This window comes from Leptopilina boulardi, unplaced genomic scaffold, assembly GCF_019393585.1.
Source record: "Leptopilina boulardi isolate dan_hultmark-lab unplaced genomic scaffold, ZJU_Lbou_2.1 LbouV2_362, whole genome shotgun sequence".
Lineage (NCBI taxonomy): Eukaryota > Metazoa > Arthropoda > Insecta > Hymenoptera > Figitidae > Leptopilina > Leptopilina boulardi.
In genome coordinates this window covers 2,388,838-2,412,958 of record NW_026137932.1, presented here as the reverse complement: position 1 = coordinate 2,412,958, position 24,121 = coordinate 2,388,838, and the positions used below count along the sequence as shown (strand labels likewise).

Here is a 24,121-nt window from a genome sequence, read left to right as displayed (position 1 = left end):
TCCTTTTGCCGCTGGTCCATCCCTCTTATTGCGCTCGCACGCACCGATACGCACACGCCGCTAAAATTCAAACAAACACATAACCAACCACACAAAGCAGTCACGAACCACTCTAGAGAGAGAAAGAGAGTTTCTCTCCTTCATCTTCATCTTCTTCTTCTTCTTCTTCATCTTCTCGAAAAGCATCGTGCAAAACCATCCTTATATATATATATATACATGTATATACAATATTGGAATTCTCGTGTGTGCGTGTGAATCTATGTGCGGGCCACATGAGCCAACGGACTTAGCAATCAGCCACAGACACGCATCCGCCGTAATTTCTAGAACAAAAACTGTAATTGCATTCATTATCTTTCAGCTCCCAAAAAGAAAGTATACTCCAAGGAAAGACTTCCTTCAGAAGCTACTTCGCGAATCATTTGTTATTTTTTTCTTCTCTCTCTCTCTCTCTCTCTCTCTCTCTCTTGTTTTGTATTTTCCTTCCTGATGAGTGTATATCGCTTTTGATGTGCAAAACTTTACAGAATTTTGCCTCGCTCCCAAATAACAGTAAATTATTTGTTTGTTTCTTTAACAAATTATAAAACACTACTTTATAATCATTACACGGGCACACAAAAAAAAAAAGTTTTCTGTTTCTTGAACTAGACATATATTTCCTATAGTATTTTGGCCCGCTGAAACCGAATCTGAGCTCAGAATTGCTCCATCACCCTCAGTTTTTTTTTAAATCGACCAAAACCACCCTTAAATGAACAAATTCACACTTCGGAGATAAAAAATAAATCAACTTATTTTTTTAAAAAATCGAATTTTACATCTAAGAAACCTTGCTCCACTAACTCTAAAATAAAGCCAGCATTGATCCAGCACCCCCTGAATTATTTTAATTGAAAAAACTACCCCTAATCTGCAGAATCAAATTTAGGAGATAAAACAATAAAATAACTGATTAAAAAATGTTATAACCAGATATTTTTACTCCAGCAGTGCAGAAACAAAGCCAGAAATGCTCCCTTACCCACTAAATTTTTTTTTTAATCGAAAAACCACCCTTAAATAGAAAAATTCAAATTTAGGAAGTAAAAAAATATTAAATTACCGGCTTTTTTTCAAAACAAAACCTTACATGTATGTAGTTTTGCTCTACTAACTCAAAAAAATAAAGCCAGCATTGATCCACCACCCTCTGAATTTATTTAAATCGAAAAAACTACCCCTAATCTGAAGAATCAAATTCAGGATGTAAAACAATAAAATAACTGATTAAAAAATTTTATAACCAGATATTTTTACTCCAGCAAGGCAGAAACAAAGCCAGAAATGCTCCCTCACCCAGTAAATTTTTTTTAAATCGAAAAAACCACCCTTAAATAGAAAAATTTAAATTTAATAAGTAAAAAATATTAAATTACCGGTTTCTTTAAAAACAGAACCTTACATGTTTGTAGTTTTGCTCCACTAACTCAAAAACAAAGCCAGCATTGATCCAGCACCCCCTGAATTTTTTTAATCAAAAAAACTACCCTTAATCTGAAGAATCAAACTTAGGAGGTAAAACAATAAAATAACTGATTAAAAAAGTTTATAACCAGGTATTTTTACTCTAGCAATGCGGAAACAAAGCCAGAAATGCTCCCACACCCTCTAAAATTTTTTTAAATCGAAAAAACCACCAAAGAATCAAACTTAGAAGGTAATTTAATATAATTATATTGTGTTACCTCCTAAGTTTGATTCTTCAGGTTAAGGGTAGTTTTTTTGATTAAAAAAAATCAGAGGGTGATGGATCAATGCTGGCTTTATTTTTTTGAGTTAGAAGAGCAAAACTACATACATGTAAGATTCTGTTTTTCAAAAAAACCGGTAATTTAATATTTTTTACTTATTAAACTTGAATTTTTCTATTTAAGGGTGGTTATTTCGATTTAAAAAAAATTTAGAGGGGAGGGAGCATTTCTGGCTTTGTTTCTGCCTTGCTGGAGTAAAAATACCTGGTTATAAAATTTGTCAATCAGTTATTTTATTGTTTTACCTCCTGAATTTGATTCTTCAGATTAGGGGTAGTTTTTTCGATTTAAAAAAATTCAGAGGGTGGTGGAGCAATGCTGGCTTTATTTTTTTGAGTTAGTGGAGCAAAGTTTCGTAGATGTAAAATTCGATTTTTTAAAAAAATAAGTTGATTTATTTTTTATCTCCGAAGTGTGAATTTGTCCATTTAAGGGTGGTTTTGGTCGATTAAAAAAAAAAACTGAGGGTGATGGAGCAATTCTGACCTCAGATTCGGTTTCAGCGGGTCAAAATACTATAGGAAATATATGTCTAGTTTAAGAAACAGACAACTTTTTTTTTTGTGTGCCTGTGTTATATTTACTTCAGTGTCACGCCCCAGATAGCACAACAATTTGCCACAATTTTGCAGCACGTTGGCAATGCCAAAATGCAAGTCTGCATTACCAACTTGCTGCAAAACTGTGGCAAATATCGATATGTCCATCCTTTTTAAACTTTGCACTGCAAATTTGCTGCAAAAAAGCTGAATGAGTTTTCCGCAGAATTTCAAAAACAATTTTCTGAAAAATGACACGGAAAATTTTCTTAAATTTGAAAATGCAATTTTTTTGGAAAATAAAATTTTTCAGTTTCCTTGAAAGTTATTTTTTTTTAATTTCTGTACTATAAAAATAATTAAATCGTAGGACAAGAAGGGAGTAAAAAGAAAAAAAATTTTTAGAAAGAAGGCTTTATAAAAATTTATTTTTTTAAAATTTAAGTTATATTACATAAAATTAAACAAACAATAAATAGATTTTATAATTCTCAGAGGTACTTTTAGGGTTGCCAAAAGAATTGATTTTTTAATTTTCCTGACGTTTCTCTGACATTTAAAAATTCCTCCTGACAGAAAAGTTTTATTACAGATAACAAATTTTAACACAAATTTAATGTCAAGTTTACCATCAAAATTTGATTTAGCTTTTTCCTGCCTTTTCTCTGATTTTAAAATGGAATTTGGAATTTTTTCCTGATCCAAATGAAAACTTTTCAAGCAGTTGTTCTTTATTAAAACTAAAACAACTTTTTAAATTAAAAATTTGAATTAAAATTTAAAAAAAATAGAATTTTCATTGTATTTTCAAAAATTTAATATTTTTTAGTACTTTTGATAAAATTCGATTATTCAGTTTTAAATCTCCTGAAATTTCATTATTTTTTTAACAACATAAATAACAAATCTTTCAAAATTATATTAAAATTTAAAAATAAATTTTTAAAGCCTTCTTTCTAAAAAAAATTGTGTTCTTTTTACTCCCTTCTTGTCCTACGATTTAATTATTTTTATAGTAAAGAAATTAATAAAAATAACTGTCAAGGAAACTTAAAAATTTTATTTTCCAAAAAAATTGTATTTTCAAAATTAAGAAAATTTTCCGTGTCATTTTTCAGCAAATTGTTTTTGAAATTCTGCGGAAAACTCATTCAGCTTTTTTGCAGCGATTTTGCAGCAAATTTGCAATGCAAAGTTTAAAAAGGGTGGACATATTGTAATAATTAATTAATATTATAATAATAATTTGTGAAATCTTTAAACAAATAAATTATTATCATTATTATTATCTATATAATAATAATAATAACAGTATATATACATATAAACATAAACAAATTGAAATTCCTCTTATAATATTATCCATCGGAAGTTTGTTAAACGCAAAAAAAAAAGATAAGTCATAATAGGTTATCAGTATCATGTTAATAACCCAAGAATTCTATCAACTGACGAAGGAAGCTGCGCTTGCTTTCATACAATTTATTGTCAGTATTCTGTGAACAATTATATTGGACGTGTGATATATATAATTTGTGAAACAATGTTTTTACTCCTGACGAAAAAATGCTTATTACTATTAATAATTTGTAAGTTTTTTTAAGCTAATATATTTTATTACATTTTTTATAAAGTGTAATAAATTTTATTATTGCATTATTATAATTTTATTATTATTTTTATTTTCATTATTATTATATTATTTATTTTTATTATTATTATTTTATTGACAGTTGTTAATAATTATGAAACCTATATGAATATTTATAATTTCAGTAGATCAAAATTTATAATACCAAATTTTTATAATGTAAAATTGTTATTTAACTGATTTTTTTGATTAATTTATAATTTTTTAATTTAATGTTTATTTTGTAGTTTCATATTTCATTATTCGGCTAAATAAGCGTATTTAAAATTATTTTTTACCATTGTTAAATATTTCTAATTATTATTTAATATTATTAAATATTTTTTTAATTCAGTTATTATATTTAATAATTATTTAAATATTTCTAAGTTAATAACTATTATTTTAGAGTAATTAAAAATTCCGTTTGCAGAAGGATACATATATAAAAAAATGTCAGTAAAAAATAATTTGTTTCAGTGAAAATATAATAATATAATAATGAAAATAATATTAATAATAATAAATAATAAAACAGTAATAAAAATATAAAATACAAAAATAATAATTGAAATTTCGTGATTTTGCAATAAATTTACAATTTTTTTTTTGCAAGCTCTATTAGTTGGTGTATCAGCTTTAAATTTTGATTCAGTGGTGCCAATGAATGAAACGATTCCACACGGTTACGACTTGAAATTAATGTACAGTTACGTAAATTCAGGTACAATTTTTGTATTCATGAAAAATTTTCCTTTAAAAAAAAAAAAAAACAAATCTTTAATTATATCTAATTTAGAAATATATAAATTAACAAATATCAAAGTTGAATGACGTAATTACAAGTTTTGAACAGGAAACCGAGAAAATGTCTCTGCTCAACCGATATCTCCAATTACATACAAATACGATAAGACCATAGGTAATCCTGTCTCCTTTTTGTCTATTAGGCATGAAAAAAAATTTTTTCATATTTTTCACAAACAGCATTACTAATTAATGTAAATTGTTTCAATTCTATTTTTGGCTTAAATTAAGTTTCTATCTTTAAATTTTATCTCTGTAAATTTTATAATTTTTGCCAATAATAATTTATTAATTTATTAATTAGTAATTAATAATAATAATTAAATAAAAATTAAAATGATATACGCAGATCTATTGAGAACAACAGCTGAATATTACGAGAAAGAAGTTCCAAAAGTCTCCGAAAATGTGGACAATTTTTTGAATACAAAATTAACGGATGTTAGTGAGAAATGTTTAAATTTAAATGACACAATTGGTTGGTTGAATTTTCAAATGAATTACACGGCATTTCAACAAGAAGCAAAAAATTTACAAGCATTTTTGGTCAGTCCACCAAAGGAGCCTGACAATACATTCGAAGCTGTAATTCGTTCAACGAATTTTATCATTAGAATGGGTCATTTTATAAAATCATTTCAATTTTGTTTAGAGAATGAAAAACAATTGACTGAGGATGATGTTATGGGAGTGATGCACATTATTTTGCGTCAAGTTATTAAAAACGTTTTTCTAGGTGACTTTGAAGAAAACTATTTTTTAAATTTGCCACTTTTAAAAAAATAAATATTGAAAAAAAATGTTAATTATAAAAACGTTTTTCAAATTATTTCAGCTGGGAAAGTGAATTTGGATGCAGACTATAGAGAAAGTTCACAATCTTCTAAATGTCTTCAAGTTTTTTATCCAATGCGATCTAGTAATTATTTATTTGACGCTCTAATGGATAATTTTAATTCGCCCTTTGAATCCTGCTAGTAAGTTTTTTTTTTTTTTTGTTAATTTATTCACATTCTTTTATTGAAATTAGATAAAATTAATGTACAAAATTTATTTAGTGTAAATTTAGAAAAATAATATTAAAATAATAATAATATCAGATTTAGTGAAGTTGTAAATATATTACTATTTTTAGTTCGCAGAAAGATTTTGAAAAATGCGCTCACCATCTTTTGAAGAATTGTGAACCGGAACTGGCTGCAATTTTAAGAATGTCATGGTGTCCCGCCAATTACGGATGCTACAATTAACAAAAAAAATTACATTTTTTAAATATTAGTATAAGCATCATAATTATCAAAAAAAGAAAATTCAACCCGTTATGTATTAATTTTGCCAATATATCTAATTTTTCTAAAATATTCAATGACAAACGGAATTAAATAAAATAAAATAAGATAAATAAAATCTCGAGAATAATGTTAAAAAGGAGAAATAAATATTAAAAAATTTAATTAATATTCAATCAATGTTTTAGGCGCAAGGGAATTAAATAACGAATCCAAAACAATTGGAGAACAATGTAGGAGGGGCAAACTAGTAATTAGTTCCACCTCTTCTTTCCCCTTCTTCTCTTCTTCGCGAATAGCAACGTTGAAGGCGGAGCTAAAATAGCTAAAACTTTTTCATTAATTTATAATAACTTCTTTTCATGCGCGTACTGGAATATTTTTTCACATAGTGAAATTTAATATACACTAATTTTTGTTGTCCTCTGTTCAGATTTATTTTCTCACAATGAGTTGGTGAAATATTAATCGTATATATTATATATATAAAAGGAAACTATAAATTGTTCAAAGGTTTTCTTCTTTTTAATTACTTGTAGGTAATTTATTACAATAAGGATTTTGCGCCAATGGCAATGGTTACCATGATGCCACGTCCCAATGTCATTTATTGTCCGATGAGCAAGAGCGTAGCGGGCCCAAGAAGTGCGACCCCCTTTTTATGAATGGGTCGGAATCATGCGAAAGCGGCATTCGTTAAGCCACTTATTATTCGAGCCCACATGGAGTCGATTCTCGTGGATCATAACCACCCGTAACCTCTCTTACTTACACTCCTATATATAATAATAATAATAATAATAATAATCCAACATATATACATTTTTATAGAAATCCTGACCTTCGCACTTTTCATATACATTCGAGCCAATATAGCGTGTAACGACTTTTTTTTTACCCTTTGCCGCGTTATGTTACCAATAGAATAAAACTGTAATAGGTAATTAAATGTTTTTTTAAAATAAAAAATTCTAAAAATAATTTATAATAATAATATTTTAAAGAAGGTGAATCTAATTTTTCTTTGGAACTGCAGAAGCTCAAGGACTATAAATCTTTAGACTAGTTCAAATATTAAAACAAATATTTATTCTGATTTGGAATCTAAAATTAATTCTGTAATTGGATTTTTGTTAATCCTTAATGTTATCCCTTAACCATTATCCGTAATCTGATTCTAAAACTAATCCATAATCCTTAATTCTGAAGCTTAATTAAATCCGAAGTTCTAAAAGTAGTTGCTATCTTCTATCTTAAACAATGTCCTAAATCTGCGAACTAAAAAGCAATTCTCCATTATATTTTAAAAGTTGTTCTAACATTGCCAAATATTGATCCTGATCATAAAATTAATACTGTAATCAGTTCTAAAAATCTCCTCAATGTTATAGAGATCCAATGTTATCCTTTACTCAATGTCGGAAATCTGATTTTAAAACTAATCCTTAATTCCTAATTCTGATGCTAAATTAATCCTAAGTTTAAAAAGTATAGTCGCTGTCTTTTGTCTTAAACAGGGTCCTAAATCTGAAACAAAAATCCAATTTCACATTAAGGTTAAGCCATAAACGATTATCTAAACATCTACAAGCCTCTGCATCATGAGATCAACTACACCGTCCGACACGATTTTTCACACACGAAAAAATCAATGATTTTCAGAAACTAGGACCAAAAAAAAGATACCCGTGTCTGGCCGTTTTGCTAGATCAGGTCATTTTTTGCTTTTAGGGGTAAAAACAACCCTTAAATGAAAGGTGATAGGAAATCTTGTACAAATTAATAATTTTTTATCAAACCTGGTATCTCAAGGTTTTCCGGGTCGCTGATTACGAATCTGATGTCAGATTTTCAAAATTCAAAATGGCAGATCCAATATGGCGGTCGAAATTTATAAAAATTCACCAATTCATTTGAAAGTTTTTACTTAGGGGTTTTTGGGGTCGCTGATAACGAATATGATGTCAGATTTTCAAAATTCAAAATGGCGGATCCAATATGGCGGTCGAAATTTATAAAAATTCACCAATTCATTTGAAAGTTGTTACTTAGGGGTTTTTGGGGTCGCTGATAACGAATATGATGTCAGATTTTGAAAATTCAAAATGGCGGATCCAATATGGCGGTCGAAATTTATAAATATTAATTATTTTTTGTAAAACTTGGTATCTAGGGGTTTTTGGGGTCGCTGAGTACGAATCTGAAGTCAGATTTTTAAAATTCAAAATGGCAGATTCAATATGGCGGTCGAAATTTATAAAAGTTCATCGAATTCACTTGAAACTTGTTACTTGAAGGTTTTTGGGGTCGCTGATAACGAATTCGATGTCGGGTTTTCAAAATTCAAAATGGCGGATCGAATATGGTGGTTGAAATTTATAAATGTTATTGGTTTTTTTTATAAAACTTCGTATCTCTGGGTTTTTGGGGTCGCTGAGTAGACGAATCTGATTGTACATTTTTAAAATTCAATATGGCAGACTCAATATGACGGTTGAAATTTATAAAAATTGTTAATTTTTTATAAAACTTGGTATCTAAGGGCTTTCGGCGTCTCTGAGTACGAAAATGATGTCAGATAAGAATAATAAAAACGACAAATCTAATAAAGGTGAATATCACAAATCTGAAAAATAATTTGGAAAATTTAAATGTTCGATCATTTTTTTGTTAAAATTTGCAAGTCAACATTTTAAAATTTTTATTTTAAGTGATTTTTAATCTGAAAATTTGTATATTTATTAATTAAGTTTCTATTAGAATTAATAAATTCAAAAGGTTATAATCAAAATTTATTAAACAAATATAATGCAATAAAATACAATTAATAGAAATATTTCATAACAACTGTTGTATTACGTTTGTGTAAATTTTAGACGCTTATTTTTACGATTTAAAGATTCGACCACCATATTCGATTCGCCATTTTGAATTTTGAAAACCCGACATCAAATTTGTAATCAGCAATCCCAAAAACCTTCAAGTAACAAGTTTCAAGTGAATTCGATGAAATTTTATAAATTTCGACCGCCATATTGAATCCGTCATTTTGAATTTTGAAAATCTGACATCATATTCGTAATCAGCGATCCCAAAAACCCCTAAGTAACAACTTTCAAATGAATTGGTGAATTTTTATAAATTTCGACCGCCATATTGGATCCGCCATTTTGAATTTTGAAAATCTGACATCAGATTCGTAATCAGCGACCCAGAAAACCCCGAGATACCAGGTTTGATAAAAAATTATTAATTTGTACAAGATTTCCTATCACCTTTCATTTAAGGGTTGTTTTTACCCCTAAAAGCAAAAAATGACCTGATCTAGCAAAACGGCCAGACACGGGTATCTTTTTTTTGGTCCTAGTTTCTGAAAATCATTGATTTTTCGTGTGTGAAAAAAAAGTTAAATTTTGTCGGACGGTGTTATATTAGTGAAAGTTGATACAGAAACAAACAAAGCAAATCATAATAAACTTAAATGCAACAAATCTTTAAAAAAAAAACTACTCCTATTATTATCATTATTAAATTTACAAGCATGGAATTCTATAAAGTTTCTTATCAATAGTAGACACACACTCTCGCAAACATAACGATAAATGAGCCGGCAACTATAAACCAAAAAAAAAAGTAAATCAAAGTCCAAGGGCAAAAGTGCGTACAGCAATCGACTGGCTATCAGTGGGATTTGAGTTATTGGAATGGAAGCAAGTTGACACGTTGGATGTTCTTGGGACACCCGATGCGTAAGAGTGGAGTCCAAAATAATTGCCTGCAGTGGAATATAAATGATAGCAAGATTGTGGAGCGTTCGAGAGATGCATGAACGATGCAACGACCAAAAGAGAAGGTAAGAAGAGAATGAGAAAAGGAGGACGATGAGTAAAACAAGGGTAGGCACGAGTATCCCGAGAGTTCTTCTTTGGGTGAGAGAGTACCCCCCCCCCCTCCTCCAATTGTCTTGGTATTGGAATCACTTTCGAATGTATATGTATACATGTATCTGTATACTATAAGAGACGCCAGGCGGCTACTTGGTACGCGAGACGTACGCGCACGTAATTGCGTGCCCGTCCTGAAATTATTCATCTCCCCGGCTATACCACGGCCTGATCTTGACCAGCAGCGCCAGCGGTATATGATAATGCATAGAAGTGCCCGTCATTATATAGCTGACCAAGCTATATGTATTCACTGTCCCATCCTTCTTTCTCTCTCTCTCTTGCTGTACGCAGATTACAGCACCTCGATGAGAACCCTCCTTTTTTTTTTTTTTGCAAAAGGTACGTGTGTTGTTTCAGCTACAGCTGCTCTGGAACACTCACACACATGTGTGTAAGAATCGAATCGCTTAAAAGGGACTAATTGTTTTTTCGCGTTATCCCCAACACGAACTTACATCCCATCTGCATGTTATCCTCGAACCAGGATTTTGCTTATTTCTCTAAATACTTCTCCGAAACATTTTGCAGCTATGTTTTTGCTTGACTTTCTGTATTTTGCAATTAGTAAATTGAAAAAGTTTTCTTAGGATTTCATTCTGAAATCCTCAACTACCATCCTGAAGTGATGATGAAAGTAATTCTAATAATTTCTTAAGTGAATCAGTAAGAGGAATTAGGAACATCTGAACATCATTTTAGTAGCTTCTAGGAAAATTCCAAAAAGATATCGTGCTATGTAAAACCTGGGATCAATTTGATTTGTAATTTTGAAACCATTTTTAGAACTTAATGTAGGATTAGGTATTTGGTTCATAGAACATTGTTTCAGACTGAAGATACCGACTACTTTTCGAACTTAAGATTAATTTAGCATCAAAATTAGAAATTAGAAATCTACTTTTAGAATTTAATGCAGAATTAGTTTTTAGTTCAGATTCAGGACATTGTTTAAAGAAGATATCTCCACTACTTTTAGGATACTTCAGATTTAATTAAGCATCAAAATTTCAGATTTAGGACATTATGGTAAATATCTTCTCTAATTTTACAACCACTGTCAAAATTATTCTTCGACAACATAATGTGGGTGTTCAGTTACAGATTTAGGGACATAAGAGATCAGAAATCATTAATTTTTTTTTTCACTTTAATTACAATCTTATATTCATGATGTGGAATAATAAACGCCTATATATACACTTAATTTAAGAGATCAACTCGTCACAAGAAAACATTCCGTGAATGGTTGGCAAACATTTATATGTTTGCTTGCACTTTTTTTTGCGTTGTATAGTTAGAGAGGCACATGGTTTTCTTTTCTTTTTTTTTTTTTTTTGGAAAGAAACTTTGATACTTAATGCTCACTGCCATGGCATATAAGATGGAAAGATATAAATGACTTTGTAAGAAGTATACTCTGGCTTTTTATTTTTGCACGCTCGAATATGTTGCGATGCTGAAGTAGCTGGACAAACAAGTGTGGCGTGATTAGCGTCGAATTTCCATGTAATGTGCTCACCTTCTTCGCCAGTGAATCCACTTTTATTGAGCCTTTGGGCAGGTGGTAATATCCACAACCTCGCAATGGTTTCACATCATTAAAACTCACTTAGGATATATGTATATAATATCCAAACAATTTTTGCTTAAACTTTAAGACAATCATTCTTTTCACCGTATACATCACAGACAACAATATTTATCTCTCTCTCTCTCTCTCTTTCTCTTGTAATATCGCGCGAACCCAAAATCATTTCTCTGTAAAAATTCAATGCTAACTATTAAAATCCCATCAAAAATGCAATTCTCGTCTGTTTGATTATGATTTAGATGCCGTATTTTATCTTGACTAAAGAGTTAACTGCACGTGGAAAAAACATACAATGTTTTTCCCTTGAGATATAAAAATGTTCATTTTTTGGTTTTTAAAATCCAAATGCGTTATTCCTCGTATATATGTCTTCTTTTTCAAACAGAATCATCTTGTAAAGACTTAACGACTGGAAATCCCAATTTAAAAATTTTACAAGGATCGGAAAGCTTCTTCTCGTTGAAGTTCTTTAATTCCTTGCGAAGTGATATAAAATTGCACACACACATATATATAGGAGCTAAAAGTCCGATGCAATTAAACGATAAACTTGTAGAAGGGTAGAAGATAGTCGCCTAAAACGGAAGGATTTATACTAAATACTTTTGAGTTGATTTCCCGGTTGGGATTTACTTACATGGAAACATTACCTTTTTCTATATATATATATATATAACCCTCCCCCCAATCCTTCCTATTTTTTTATCCGCTTTAATTTTTTCAACCCCCTTATATGTTTCAAGTATCTTCATTATAAGTTTGAAAAGAAGATCGGACGCTCTCCTCATTTCTTCCGGTACTAACGGCGGTTTTTCCATTTCGTCGCCTCTCAATGCCTTCCAGGCTTTATCCTACATTGCACATAAATAGAACGTACTTACCTAGGTGACTCGTGCCCTGGAAAAGGTTTATATATCTTCAAGAATCGAAAAAACTCACTGGTGATGCAAAAAATATAATCACTCTCGTTTTCGCGTACTAAACGCTTTTAATAATTTCTTAATGTCAATTAAAAATGAGGATTTACGGCGAATAGAAAAATTTGCAAAATATCAATTTGAAATTCTACTATAGAGAATTGAGTTTTTAAAAATTGATTGGGGGTCGATTCTGTAACTTTCCCACTTTTCACTTACAACTTTTTACATTTTACTTCCTCCTTTTCACATCGTACTTTCCACTTCCCACCTCCAATTTCTACTTTTTACATCCCACTAATCATTTTCCATTTCCCATTTTCCGCTTCCTACTTTTTAACTCCCAATTTACACTTTTCACTTCCCAATTTTTAATTCTTATTTCTCACTTTTTACTTTTCACTTTTCAACTTTCTAATTTCTAATTCCCATTTTCCACTTTCCAACTTTTCATTTCGCAATTTCTAACTCCCAATTTACACTTTTGATTTCCTATTTTCCAGCTTTCTACTTCCCATTCTCTAATTCCTACTTCTCACTTTTATACTTTTTAATTTCTACTTTTCACTTCCCACAATTCAACTTTCTAATTTCTAACTCTTAATATTCAATTTTTATTTCCCATTTTCCACCTTTCCACTTCCCAATTTCTAATTCCTACTTCTTACTTTACACTTCTTAATTTCCACTATTCATTTTCCACTTTTTACGTCCCACTTCCCAATTTCTAACTTCCACTTCTTACGTTTCACCTCCCACTTCACTTTCCACATTCCATATCCTACTTTCCTATTTCCACATCCCCCTTCATTTTTCAATCAATATTTACTTTTTGTAAAAAATGGAAGTAGAAGGTGGTAAGTGAGAAATAAAAAGTAGGAAATAGGAAATAGGAAGTGGAAATTAAAAAGTAGGATGCACAAGGTGGTAAGTGGAAAATAAAAAGTAGGAAACAGGGAGTGGAAATTGAAAAATGGAAAGTAGAAGATAGTTAGTGGGAAAAAATTGGAAATGGGAGTTAGAAATTAGAATGTTGAAAAGTGGGAGGTAAATAGTGAGAAATAAGAATTAGAAATTGGGAAGTGAAAAGTGTAAATTGGGAGTAGAAGGTAGTAAGCGGGAAATAAAAAGTAGGAAATTAAAATTAGGATACACAAGGTGGTAAATGGGAAATAAAAAGTAGGAAACAGGAAGTGGAAATTGAAAAGTGGGAAAGGAATAGTAGGAAATGGAAAGTGGGAAATGAAAAATGTGAAATAGAAGGTGCTAGGAAAAAAAGTTGGAAATGGGAAGTCGAAAGTAGGAAGTGGATAGTGGGAAATAGGTGGTAAGTCGGTTATAAAAAGTGGGAAATAAAAAGTAGGAAATAGAAAGTGGAAATTGAAAAGTGGGAAAGGAATAGTACGAAATGGAAAGTGGGAAATGAAAAATGTGAAATAGAAGGTGCTAAGTGGGGTATAAAAAGTAGGAAATGGGAAGTCGAAAGTAGGAAGTAAATAGTGGGAAATAGGTGGTAAGTCGGTTATAAAAAGTGGGAAATAAAAAGTAGAAAATAGGAAGTGGAAAGTGAAAAATAAAAAAATTACGTAATCGACCCCCTGGTGGAAAAAGTAGAAGGGGTTGTCGCTCATTTGGCACCGCCCATCGTGTTTGATTGGACGGAGACGCATAGTGGGAATGTAAAGAGGCGGGAATCTTATTCCTCTCTTCAATTTAAACCCTCGATAATTATTCCACTTGAATGATGCAATTATTTTATTTGTAAATTATTAAAACAATTGTAAGAGAATAGTATTTAAATAAATATAGAACAAAAGAAGCATAATTTTTTTATAAAATAAAAATTTTCTTATAGAATAATAATAATTTTATAATAAAATAATAATTTTTGGTAATATAATAATAATAATAATTTTGTGATGGAATAATAATTTTCTTATGAAATAAAAAATTTCTCATAGAATAATAATTATCGAATGAAAAAGAAAAAATCCGAGAAACATCCGACGATAACCGAGAGCAATTCTAAACTGATGTCCCGAACAATATAACTGCCATATCATCATCATCATCTCACCGATATATGTATTGTATATATATAACATGTATTATAATCTATCAACATTTATTATAATATTGTCCACAATAGTTTTGCGTCATATCCTGAATGTGAATCTCCCCCACATGGATAATGTACCAATTAGATCAAACGCGCACCCTACTTGATCTCTTTGACACCCACCCGCAATTTTTTTCAATTGTTCTTTTCCCTCACACCTCATGCCCCCTTTTGCACCTTGAGAGAGAGAGAGAGAAAGAGAGAGCGAACATTCTCTCGCCTCTCAAGTGGCGTGCAATAGAGCTATTATGATTGCGGACAAGCGAGAAACTCAATTTAAATTATGACTTCTTGTTCAGGTTTATATGACCGTTATTATAACGTTAACCGTTTCACGCTGATTTGGCTTTATCGTGAGCACCACACGTGCAAAAGGTAACTCAGCACCGTGCCCCTTCCCAATAACTAAACTGTCAGGATTCCTCAAGACAAAATTTACACCAATGGTATGAGACTGGTCTTGATTAGTTGACCAACCATTTGAATTCAAACAATTTATATATTTAGCTCGCTGATATAGCGCAAAGACAACTTAGTGAGATGTTTAATTATCTCTTTAATATTTTGTAATTGAAAACTTTCATTAACTACAAATCAATGTTCTTTTCTCTACTGTAATATATATATTTTGATTTAAAATATTTCAAAACAATTACAAAAATTTTATTTGACAAATTTACCGTGCACACACTAAAAAAAAGTTGAATTTTTAACCCCCAAATCGATATAAAAATTAACTGCAAACAAATTTTATCCTAGTTGGGGGCGCCACCGTCTATGTGGAATTAACATTGGTCAAAATTATCCGCAACAAAATTTATCCAGCGTTTTTTCTGTATAGAAATTTTTCCATGGTTCAGATTGGGGCCTATTAGGGAAGGAAACGCCTCGCCTGATGTGGCCCTAATTAGGAAATACACATTTTCTGGTAGCCCTTATCTGTCCCTGATCATCAGGCATGCCATTTCATTCCCTATTAGAGCCCTGGTAAGGGAATTTCTTAGAAAATCTGTTGCTTAAATTATTATTATTGGAAGAAAAAATTAGATTCAGCCAATGAAATCATGATACAATTATTGCTTATTACACCGTCCGACACGATTTTTCACACACGAAAAAATCAATGATTTTCAGAAACTAGGACCAAAAAAAAGATACCCGTGTCTGGCCGTTTTGCTAGATCAGGTCATTTTTTGCTTTTAGGGGTAAAAACAACCCTGAAATGAAAGGTGATAGGAAATCTTGTACAAATAAATAATTTTTTATGAAACCTGGTATCTCGGGGTTTTCCGGGTCGCTGATTACGAATCTGATCTCAGATTTTCAAAATTCAAAATGGCGGATCCAATATGGCGGTCGAAATTTATAAAAATTCACCAATTCATTTGAAAGTTGTTACTTAGGGGTTTTTGGGGTCGCTGATAACGAATATGATGTCAGATTTTGAAAATTCAAAATGGCGGATCCAATATGGCGGTCGAAATTTATAAATATTAATTATTTTTTGTAAAACTTGGTATCTAGGGGTTTTTGGGGTCGCTGAGTACGAATCTGAAGTCAGATTTTTAAAATTCAAAATGGCAGATTCAATATGGCGGTTGAAATTTATAAAAGTTCATCGAATTCACTTGAAACTTGTTACTTGAAGGTTTTTGGGGTCGCTGATAACGAATGCGATGTCGGGTTTTCAAAATTCAAAATGGCGGATCGAATATGGTGGTCAAAGTTTTTAAATGTTATTAGTTTTTTATAAAACTTCATATCTCTGGGTTTTCGGGGTCGCTGAGTACGAATCTGATTGTAGATTTTTAAAATTCAATATGGCAGACTCAATATGACGGTTGAAATTTATAAAAATTGTTAATTTTTTATAAAACTTGGTATCTAAGTGCTTTCGGCGTCTCTGAGTACGAAAATGATGTCAGATAAGAATAATAAAAACGCCAAATCTAATAAAGGTGAAGATCACAAATCTGAAAAATAATTTGGAAAATTTAAATGTTCGATCAATTTTTTGTTAAAATTTGCAAACCAACATTTTAAAATTTTTATTTTAAGTGATTTTTAATAAATTAAGTTTCTATTAGAATTAATAAATTCAAAAGGTTATAATCAAAATTTATTAAACAAATATAATGCAATAAAATAAAATTAATAGAAGCATTTCATAACAACTCTTGTATTACGTTCGTGAAAATTTTAGACGCTTATTTTTACGATTTAAAGATTCGACCACCATATTGGATTCGCCATTTTAAATTTTGAAAACCCGACATCAAATTTGTAATCAGCAACCCCAAAAACCTTCAAGTAACAAGTTTCAAGTGAATTCGACAAACTTTTATAAATTTCAAACGCCATATTGAATCTGCCATTTTGAATTTTAAAAATCTGACTTCAGATTCGTACTCAGCGACCCCAAAAACCTCTAGATACCAAGTTTTACAAAAAATAATTAATATTTATAAATTTCGACCGCCACATTGGATCCGCCATTTTGAATTTTCAAAATCTGACATCATATTCGTTATCAGCGACCCCAAAAACCCCTAAGTAACAACTTTCAAATAAATTGGTGAATTTTTATAAATTTCGACCGCCATATTGGATCCGCCATTTTGAATTTTGAAAATCTGACATCAGATTCGTAATCAGCGACCCGGAAAACCCTGAGATACCAGGTTTAATAAAAAATTATTAATTTGTTCAAGATTTCCTATCACCTTTCATTTAAGGGTTGTTTTAACCCCTAAAAGCAAAAAATGACCTGATCTAGCAAAACGGCCAGACACGGGTTTTTTTTTTTGGTCCTAGTTTCTGAAAATCATTGATTTTTCGTGTGTGAAAAAAAAAGTTGAATTTTGTCGGACGGTGTTATCATTATTTATTATTTCAATATTCTTTCAGTTATAGTCATAAAAAAATTAACAGTTTAGTACTATAATATTTACTTTAGTAATTATAATACTTAATTTTCAAAAATCAATGAGGAAAATAATTTTAACTTTTACACCCCTTTATAACTTTACAAGCCTTTATTATACGCAATATTCATATAAATTCAGGGCATTAATTTTCCTAAAATAAATATATATGCAACATTAAAAAAAATACTATACTTCTACAATTACTTTCAATAACAATAAATCTGTTCTGCAACAGCATCCACTATCAAATTACCACGACCGATAAGTCACTCGGTGAAAAAAAAAAAAAAAGAAAAAAATGCTCGTCCTGCTATAAGATTTAAGAAGGAGAATTACTCCTTCATGACGAAGAGAGAACTGGTATTGAGAATAGAAAGAATGCAGATTCCGATCAGCTAGGTATAGGTATAGAGAAGAGGGTGAGTGAGAGGGGGGGGGGGTAGCAATAGACTGTTACATTACGGGCAGGGGGTTATTAAGCGCAGTTAATTATTTTCGCGATCGTATACGAGAGCATATAACAAAATAGAATCACCATGTGTCTGTGTGTGTGTATATGAAACGCGTTTATATGTACCTATTTGTGGCTGAGGGGGTTATTAAATGCTTTCAGCTTTCGTGATGTCGCACAATGATTTAAAGGATTCGAAATGCTTTACACCCATAAGCAAAACGTTCTGATATTATGTTGTAATTCTTTTTACTTGTCCCACCGTATGATGTACGGGCGCGGTGCGCTATTCGCGAATTTCAAACTTTACAGCGATAAATTTTATTCTTCCCTTCTGCAAGCAAAAAAAAAAAAAAAAAAGAATTATAAAGCAGATAAAAGATTACGTCTCGTATATGTTTCGTTTCCAGGAATCGCGAACACTACTTTCAAAAAATAAAAAAAAAATACTCATCTTACGCGAACAGTCGACTCTTCTTCTTCTTCTTCTTCTGTGTATATAACAAAAACACACACAGTTGACACATTTTTCGTTTATACATAAATTTAGATTCCATTGAATTTCACATTCTTTTAGAATTATTTAACTTATTTGCTTATTTTTATATATATATACATTGTAAGATTAAATGATGCGCTGTGTTTTTATCGTTGTTTTTATTTTTGAACGGTTCTAAATGCTAATAAAGAGAAAATAAACAGGAAAAAAACGTCGCGAAGCAAGTTTAAAGCAAATGAGATTGATTTTAGAAATTTTTGTCTAACATATGGAATGCGTTATTTTGGATTTTTGAAAACTGATTTTAGATTCGTAATCACACAGAAAAAAAAATGGTAAAAAGTGATTGTGGGTAGAGGGTAAAATGCGTTTAGGTACAGGGTAAAAGGTAATATTGTGATAGGTAAAAATGTTACCAAAATATTACTAGAAAGATGGATGCAATTTTTCAATCTGACTAATTGAAACATAAAATACGTGTTTTCATGGATTTATAACTTAATGAAAAACTTACAAAATGTATTTTTAAGATGAAAAATCCTGAAAATGTTGTAAATTTAATAAATTAAATTATTTTTGTAAAGAAAATGTGTTTGCCAACAATGCCAGCTGACACTTGTGAACAAACAGGTTTGGGAAGCAAGTGTTCAAAACCAGAGTTGGGAACGATAAAAAACTTGTCCAACAATAATTTTCGTAAAGCATATTATTAAATATATTGTTTTACAAACACAAAAATCTTATAGATAAATAAAAAATGTTATAAATAAATAAATATTTTTAGGTTCATTAATTAAATTTATTAGATGAACCATAAAAGATAATCAATTACTACAAATTTTCTCAGGAATGCACAAACAGATGCGCACAGATATATGGCGCGAAATTCAAATAATGTCAATTTAAAAAATCAATAATTTAATTTTTTCTCCATTTTGAATTCTTACCCCACGAGTAGAAATCTTTCTTTTTTGAAAAAAGGAGGAGTTAAAATCTTTTTTTTTTATTGGCAAAAAAAACTCCATTCTTTATTTGGGGGATGCGACTAAATATTGTCAATAAAAAAATTTAATTTTTTCTCCATTTTGAATTTTTGAGGCAACAAATAGAAATCTTTCTTTTTTGAAAAAAGGAGGAGCTGAAATCTTTTTTTTATTGGCAAAAAAAACTCCATTCTTTATTTGGGGGATGCGACTAAATATTGTCAATAAAAAAATTTAATTTTTTCTCCAATAAAAAAACAGATTTCAACTCCTCCTTTTTTCAAAAAAGAAAGTTTTCTATTTGTTGCGTCAAAAATTGAAAATGGAGAAAAAATTAAATTTTTTAAATTGACAAAATTTGGTCCCAACCCCCAAATAAAGAATGGCGATTTTTTGTCAATAAAAAAAAAGATTTCAACTCCTCCTTTTTTCAAAAAAGAAAGATTTCTATTTGTTGCCTCAAAAATTCAAAATGGAGAAAAAATTAAATTTTTTAATTGACAAAATTTGGTCCCAACCCCCAAATAAAGAATGGCGATTTTTTGCCAATAAAAAAAAAGATTTCAACTCCTCCTTTTTTCAAAAAAGAAAGATTTCTATTTGTTGCCTCAAAAATTCAAAATGGAGAAAAAATTAAATTATTGATTTTTTAAATTGACATTATTTGAATTTCGCGCCATATATCTGTGCGCATCTGTTTGTGCATTCCTGAGAAAATTTGTAGTAATTGATTATCTTTTATGGTTTATCTAATAAATTTAATTAATGAACCTAAAAATATTTATTTATTTATAACATTTTTTATTTATCTATAAGATTTTTGTTTTTGTAAAACAATATATTTAATAATATGCTTTACGAAAATTATTGTTGGACAAGTTTTTTATCGTTCCCAACTCTGGTTTTGAACACTTGCTTCCCAAACCTGTTTGTTTACAAGTGTCAGCTGGCATTGTTGGCAAACACATTTTCTTTACAAAAATAATTTAATTTATTAAATTTACAACATTTTCAGGATTTTTCATCTTAAAAATACATTTTGTAAGTTTTTCATTAAGTTATAAATCCATGAAAACACGTATTTTATGTTTCAATTAGTCAGATTGAAAAATTGCATCCATCTTTCTAGTAATATTTTGGTAACATTTTTACCCATCACAATATTACCTTTTACCCTGTACCTAAACGCATTTTACCCTCTACCCACAATCACTTTTTACCATTTTTTTTTCTGTGCAGCGATCTTGAGAATCCCCGAGTAACAATTTTCAAGCGATCAATTTGTAAAAAATTTCCACCATATTGGATTCGCCATTTTGAATTTTTGAAAACTGATGTCAAATTCGTTATCAGCCAAAATTCGAAATGAAGGATTCAATATTGAGGAAGATTTTTAAAAAGTAAGCAAATTCGCTTGAAAATTATTACTCGGGGTGGTTTTTGAAGTCTCCGATTACAAATACAATGTCAATTTTTCAAAAAATTCAAAATGGCGTATCCAAAATGACGTAGATTCGATTAATAAACAAATGGATTTGCTTATAGAACTCGTTACTGGAGTGTTTTGGGGTTGCTGATAACAAATCCGATGTCAGATTTTTAAAGTTCAAAATGGAGGACTCAATATCATGGAATATTTTTAAAAAGTAATCAAATTCAGTTGAAAAATACTACTCGCAAGTTTTTCAGGTCTCCGATTATTATAAATTCGATGTCAGTTTTTAAAAATTCAAAATGGCGATTATAATATAGGGGATAATTTTTTAAAAATTGGTTAAATTCACCTGAAATTCGTTACTTGTAGGGTTTTTAGAGTCACTAATTATGAATCTAATACTAGTTTTTAAGAATTCAAAATGGCGAACTTTTTTTAATTTCATAAAATTTTCTTGAAATTCGTTACTCGGGGGTTTTTGGGGTCTCTGATTACGAATCAGATGTCAGTTTTTCAAAATTGAAAATGGCGGATTCAATATGGAGGATAATTTTTTAAAAATTTATTGTATTCATCTGAAATTCATTACTCGGGAGGTTTTCAAGGTCGCTGATTACGAATTTAATATCAGATTTTCAAATTTCAAAATGGCGGACTTTTTTTTAAATTTTATCAAATTTTGCTTAAAACTCGTCACTCGGGGGTTTTTTTGGGGTCACTGATTACAACTTTGACATCAGTTGAATTCCAAAATGCCAAATAAATAGAGGAAATATAAATTTTTGAAAATGAAAAATCGTGAATATTTTTCACCTTTTTTTTGTGCAGTTAACTAAAATTTCTATATTATTCACGTTAAATTGAGTAGCGCGATAACGTGTCGGTCACATATAAACATATACATATCAGTTAAAAAGCAAAAGCAGTTTCTCTGTTTTGTGTGTGGTGTGCCGCGAAGAACGAGAAACCAGTTCATCACTATTGAATGGCTGGCCTTGTCCAGATGCTTTATCTCTATACGTAAGGAACTTAGTAAGCCATTGTGATGCCATATAGAAGCAACTTGGCGAATCTGCTACTTTTATACGACTCGCCAGTTAACCTTTACCGCGCGCAATCTCTCTGTGAAGCTGCGCGCTCCTTTATACCGCACTGTGTGATATATTTTTTTTTTTTTTACAAATACTTAAAATTCCCACAAATTGGATTACACGCATTATTTTCCAAATTCTTTCTCTTTATTATATTTTTTTCTTTATTTTCAATAACAAAAAATAAATTTATCAACCTCTTTTTTTAAATCTAAAAATTAATTCAATTTTAACGATATATAATTCAAAAAAAAAAAAAAAAAAAAACTAGCAAAGAATGTTATATAGAAAGAAATTTAGAGAAAATAAATGAGATATCCTTTTTGGTCACACTAGAAATTAAAATTTTTTTTAAAAAAAAAAGAGTCCTTCCTTTTTATCATTTACGGAATCCTGTTTAGAAATTCATTTACATATATATACTGAAGACAAAAACTTCTACGACTTAAGAAATATATGACCCGAGAGAATTCGCATATGGCAATATAGTGTATACAATTGGTATGTGTCTCTCTCTCTTCTATTTGGGTAGTCCGTATCTGTAAATGCGTAAGATCAATGTCTAGATTTCGAAAAAATCGATTTGAAACGTCCTCAGGAATATATTACCATTAATTAAAAATAGATTTTTTTTTTTTTTTGCAATACGATAAGTACAAAGTAGAGTTCCGACTTTTGCAAAAGTATGAAATAATCGCGATTGTTGAAAAAAAAAAGAAAAAAAAAACACAGAATCATCATAATAAACGACAGAATTCATCTTCCTTCGAAACTTGTAAAAGCAGTTAATTATCCTTTCTATATATGTATATAGGCGCAGGATAACAAGACGGGAGAAATGACCTCGGCAAATTTTATTCAAATTTACTATACATATTATACAATTTTTCTTCACAAACAAAAAAAAAGTTTATTTTTTTTTTAAATTTAAAAATTTTTGCCAAATTAATTTTTTTTAAATATTTTGTTATATTATTCAAATACAAAAAATCTTTTTTTATTATAAAAATTAATATAATTTTTTTATTTCTTTTTTGTAACAAAATCTTGAGGCGCAGTCACTCACTACCCAAGGGGTATATATAAAGATATTTCGATGACGGGATACGCATTTCCTGTATTCGTAGCATGAATATCAAGTGGAGCGTGGAATTTGACTGGAGGCTTCTTTTGGATCGATCGAACTCAATGATATTTTTGAATAAAACAACGGTTCATTTTTTTATTGCCCCAAGCGCGCAAAAACTGCAGGAAATTTAAAATTGTATATATATAGATAAGAAGATAATAAAAACAGTCGATGAGAATAGAGGAAACAAATGTGAAGCGAAAAAAAAAAATTTAATATCTTTTTGAGAAACAACATGTTACGTTCAAGAAAAGATTTCTATTCAAGGGGGGGGTGAAGAGGGGGAGGAAAGGAAGGATGGGAAGGGGGGGGGGGTTGAACGGAAAGGAGAACGACCCTCGTGTCCGGTTGAATGTTCCTAATGAACCAACGACCGGTTTCTTTCCTGTTTAACTTGAAAAACTAACAAAATAAAAACTTCCCTAAGTATCGCAAAAACATAACACAACAGTAGCAAATTGTTTCTAAATAAAAAAGAAGTAAAAAAGAAAATTTACATAGAGAAAGAGTAAAAAAAAGAGATACAATTGAAATACAAATTTTAAATATAGAAAATATGAAGAAAAATTTAATTTTTGTAAGACGAGGTTCTGATCTTGGCTGGTTACCAACAGTCTGTAAGGAGGGTCACTGTTTTACCGACTGACTTCCAAGTAGCTTGAAAGATTTTAATATTATAATGTGTGTATGAATATCTAAAAACTATCATTCTCCCTTTAATTTCAGAATAAAACTTCGATTCCGCATTACCGACAGTTGGTAAAAGTATATTTCTACTTTACCAACAAACGGAAAGATGGATTCCTGAAATTAAATCAGTCCGCGTTAGAAGATACTGGTAAATATTGGTAATATAACTCCGTTCCTATATGCAAAATAAAGATTTAATTGTGTATTACCATGAGTCGGTAAAATAGATTTATTCATTACCAACAAACAATAACCGTTTAGCTATGCTTAAAAGTTAATCT

The 24,121-nt window shown here is 30.1% G+C and overlaps 1 protein-coding gene across 2 annotated transcripts; it reads left to right on the top strand.

The window, feature by feature from the left end:
- Positions 1 to 3,766: 3,766 nt before the first annotated feature.
- LOC127286825 (uncharacterized) lies at positions 3,767 to 6,226 on the top strand. Of its 2 annotated transcripts, none has more exons than XM_051313428.1 (6): positions 3,767 to 3,924; positions 4,582 to 4,674; positions 4,822 to 4,887; positions 5,122 to 5,508; positions 5,608 to 5,749; positions 5,908 to 6,226. In XM_051313428.1, exons 1-6 carry the CDS (start codon positions 3,879 to 3,881, stop codon positions 6,020 to 6,022), a joined length of 849 nt encoding a protein of 282 aa, XP_051169385.1. In that variant the 5' UTR covers positions 3,767 to 3,878; the 3' UTR covers positions 6,023 to 6,226. The 2 variants fall into 2 exon arrangements, with proteins under 2 accessions (XP_051169385.1, XP_051169384.1); XM_051313427.1 differs by having other exon boundaries at positions 4,582 to 4,689.
- Positions 6,227 to 24,121: the final 17,895 nt, after the last annotated feature.

Excerpts from the sequence above, each read along its gene's own strand:
- LOC127286825 (XM_051313427.1), top strand. The coding sequence starts at position 3,879 with ATGTTTTTACTCCTGACGAAAAAATGCTTATTACTATTAATAATTT. Across the intron at positions 4,690-4,821 it reads GTACAGTTACGTAAATTCAG|GAAACCGAGAAAATGTCTCT; the intron begins GTACAATTTTTG and ends AGTTTTGAACAG. Across the intron at positions 5,750-5,907 it reads TCGCCCTTTGAATCCTGCTA|TTCGCAGAAAGATTTTGAAA; the intron begins GTAAGTTTTTTT and ends TACTATTTTTAG.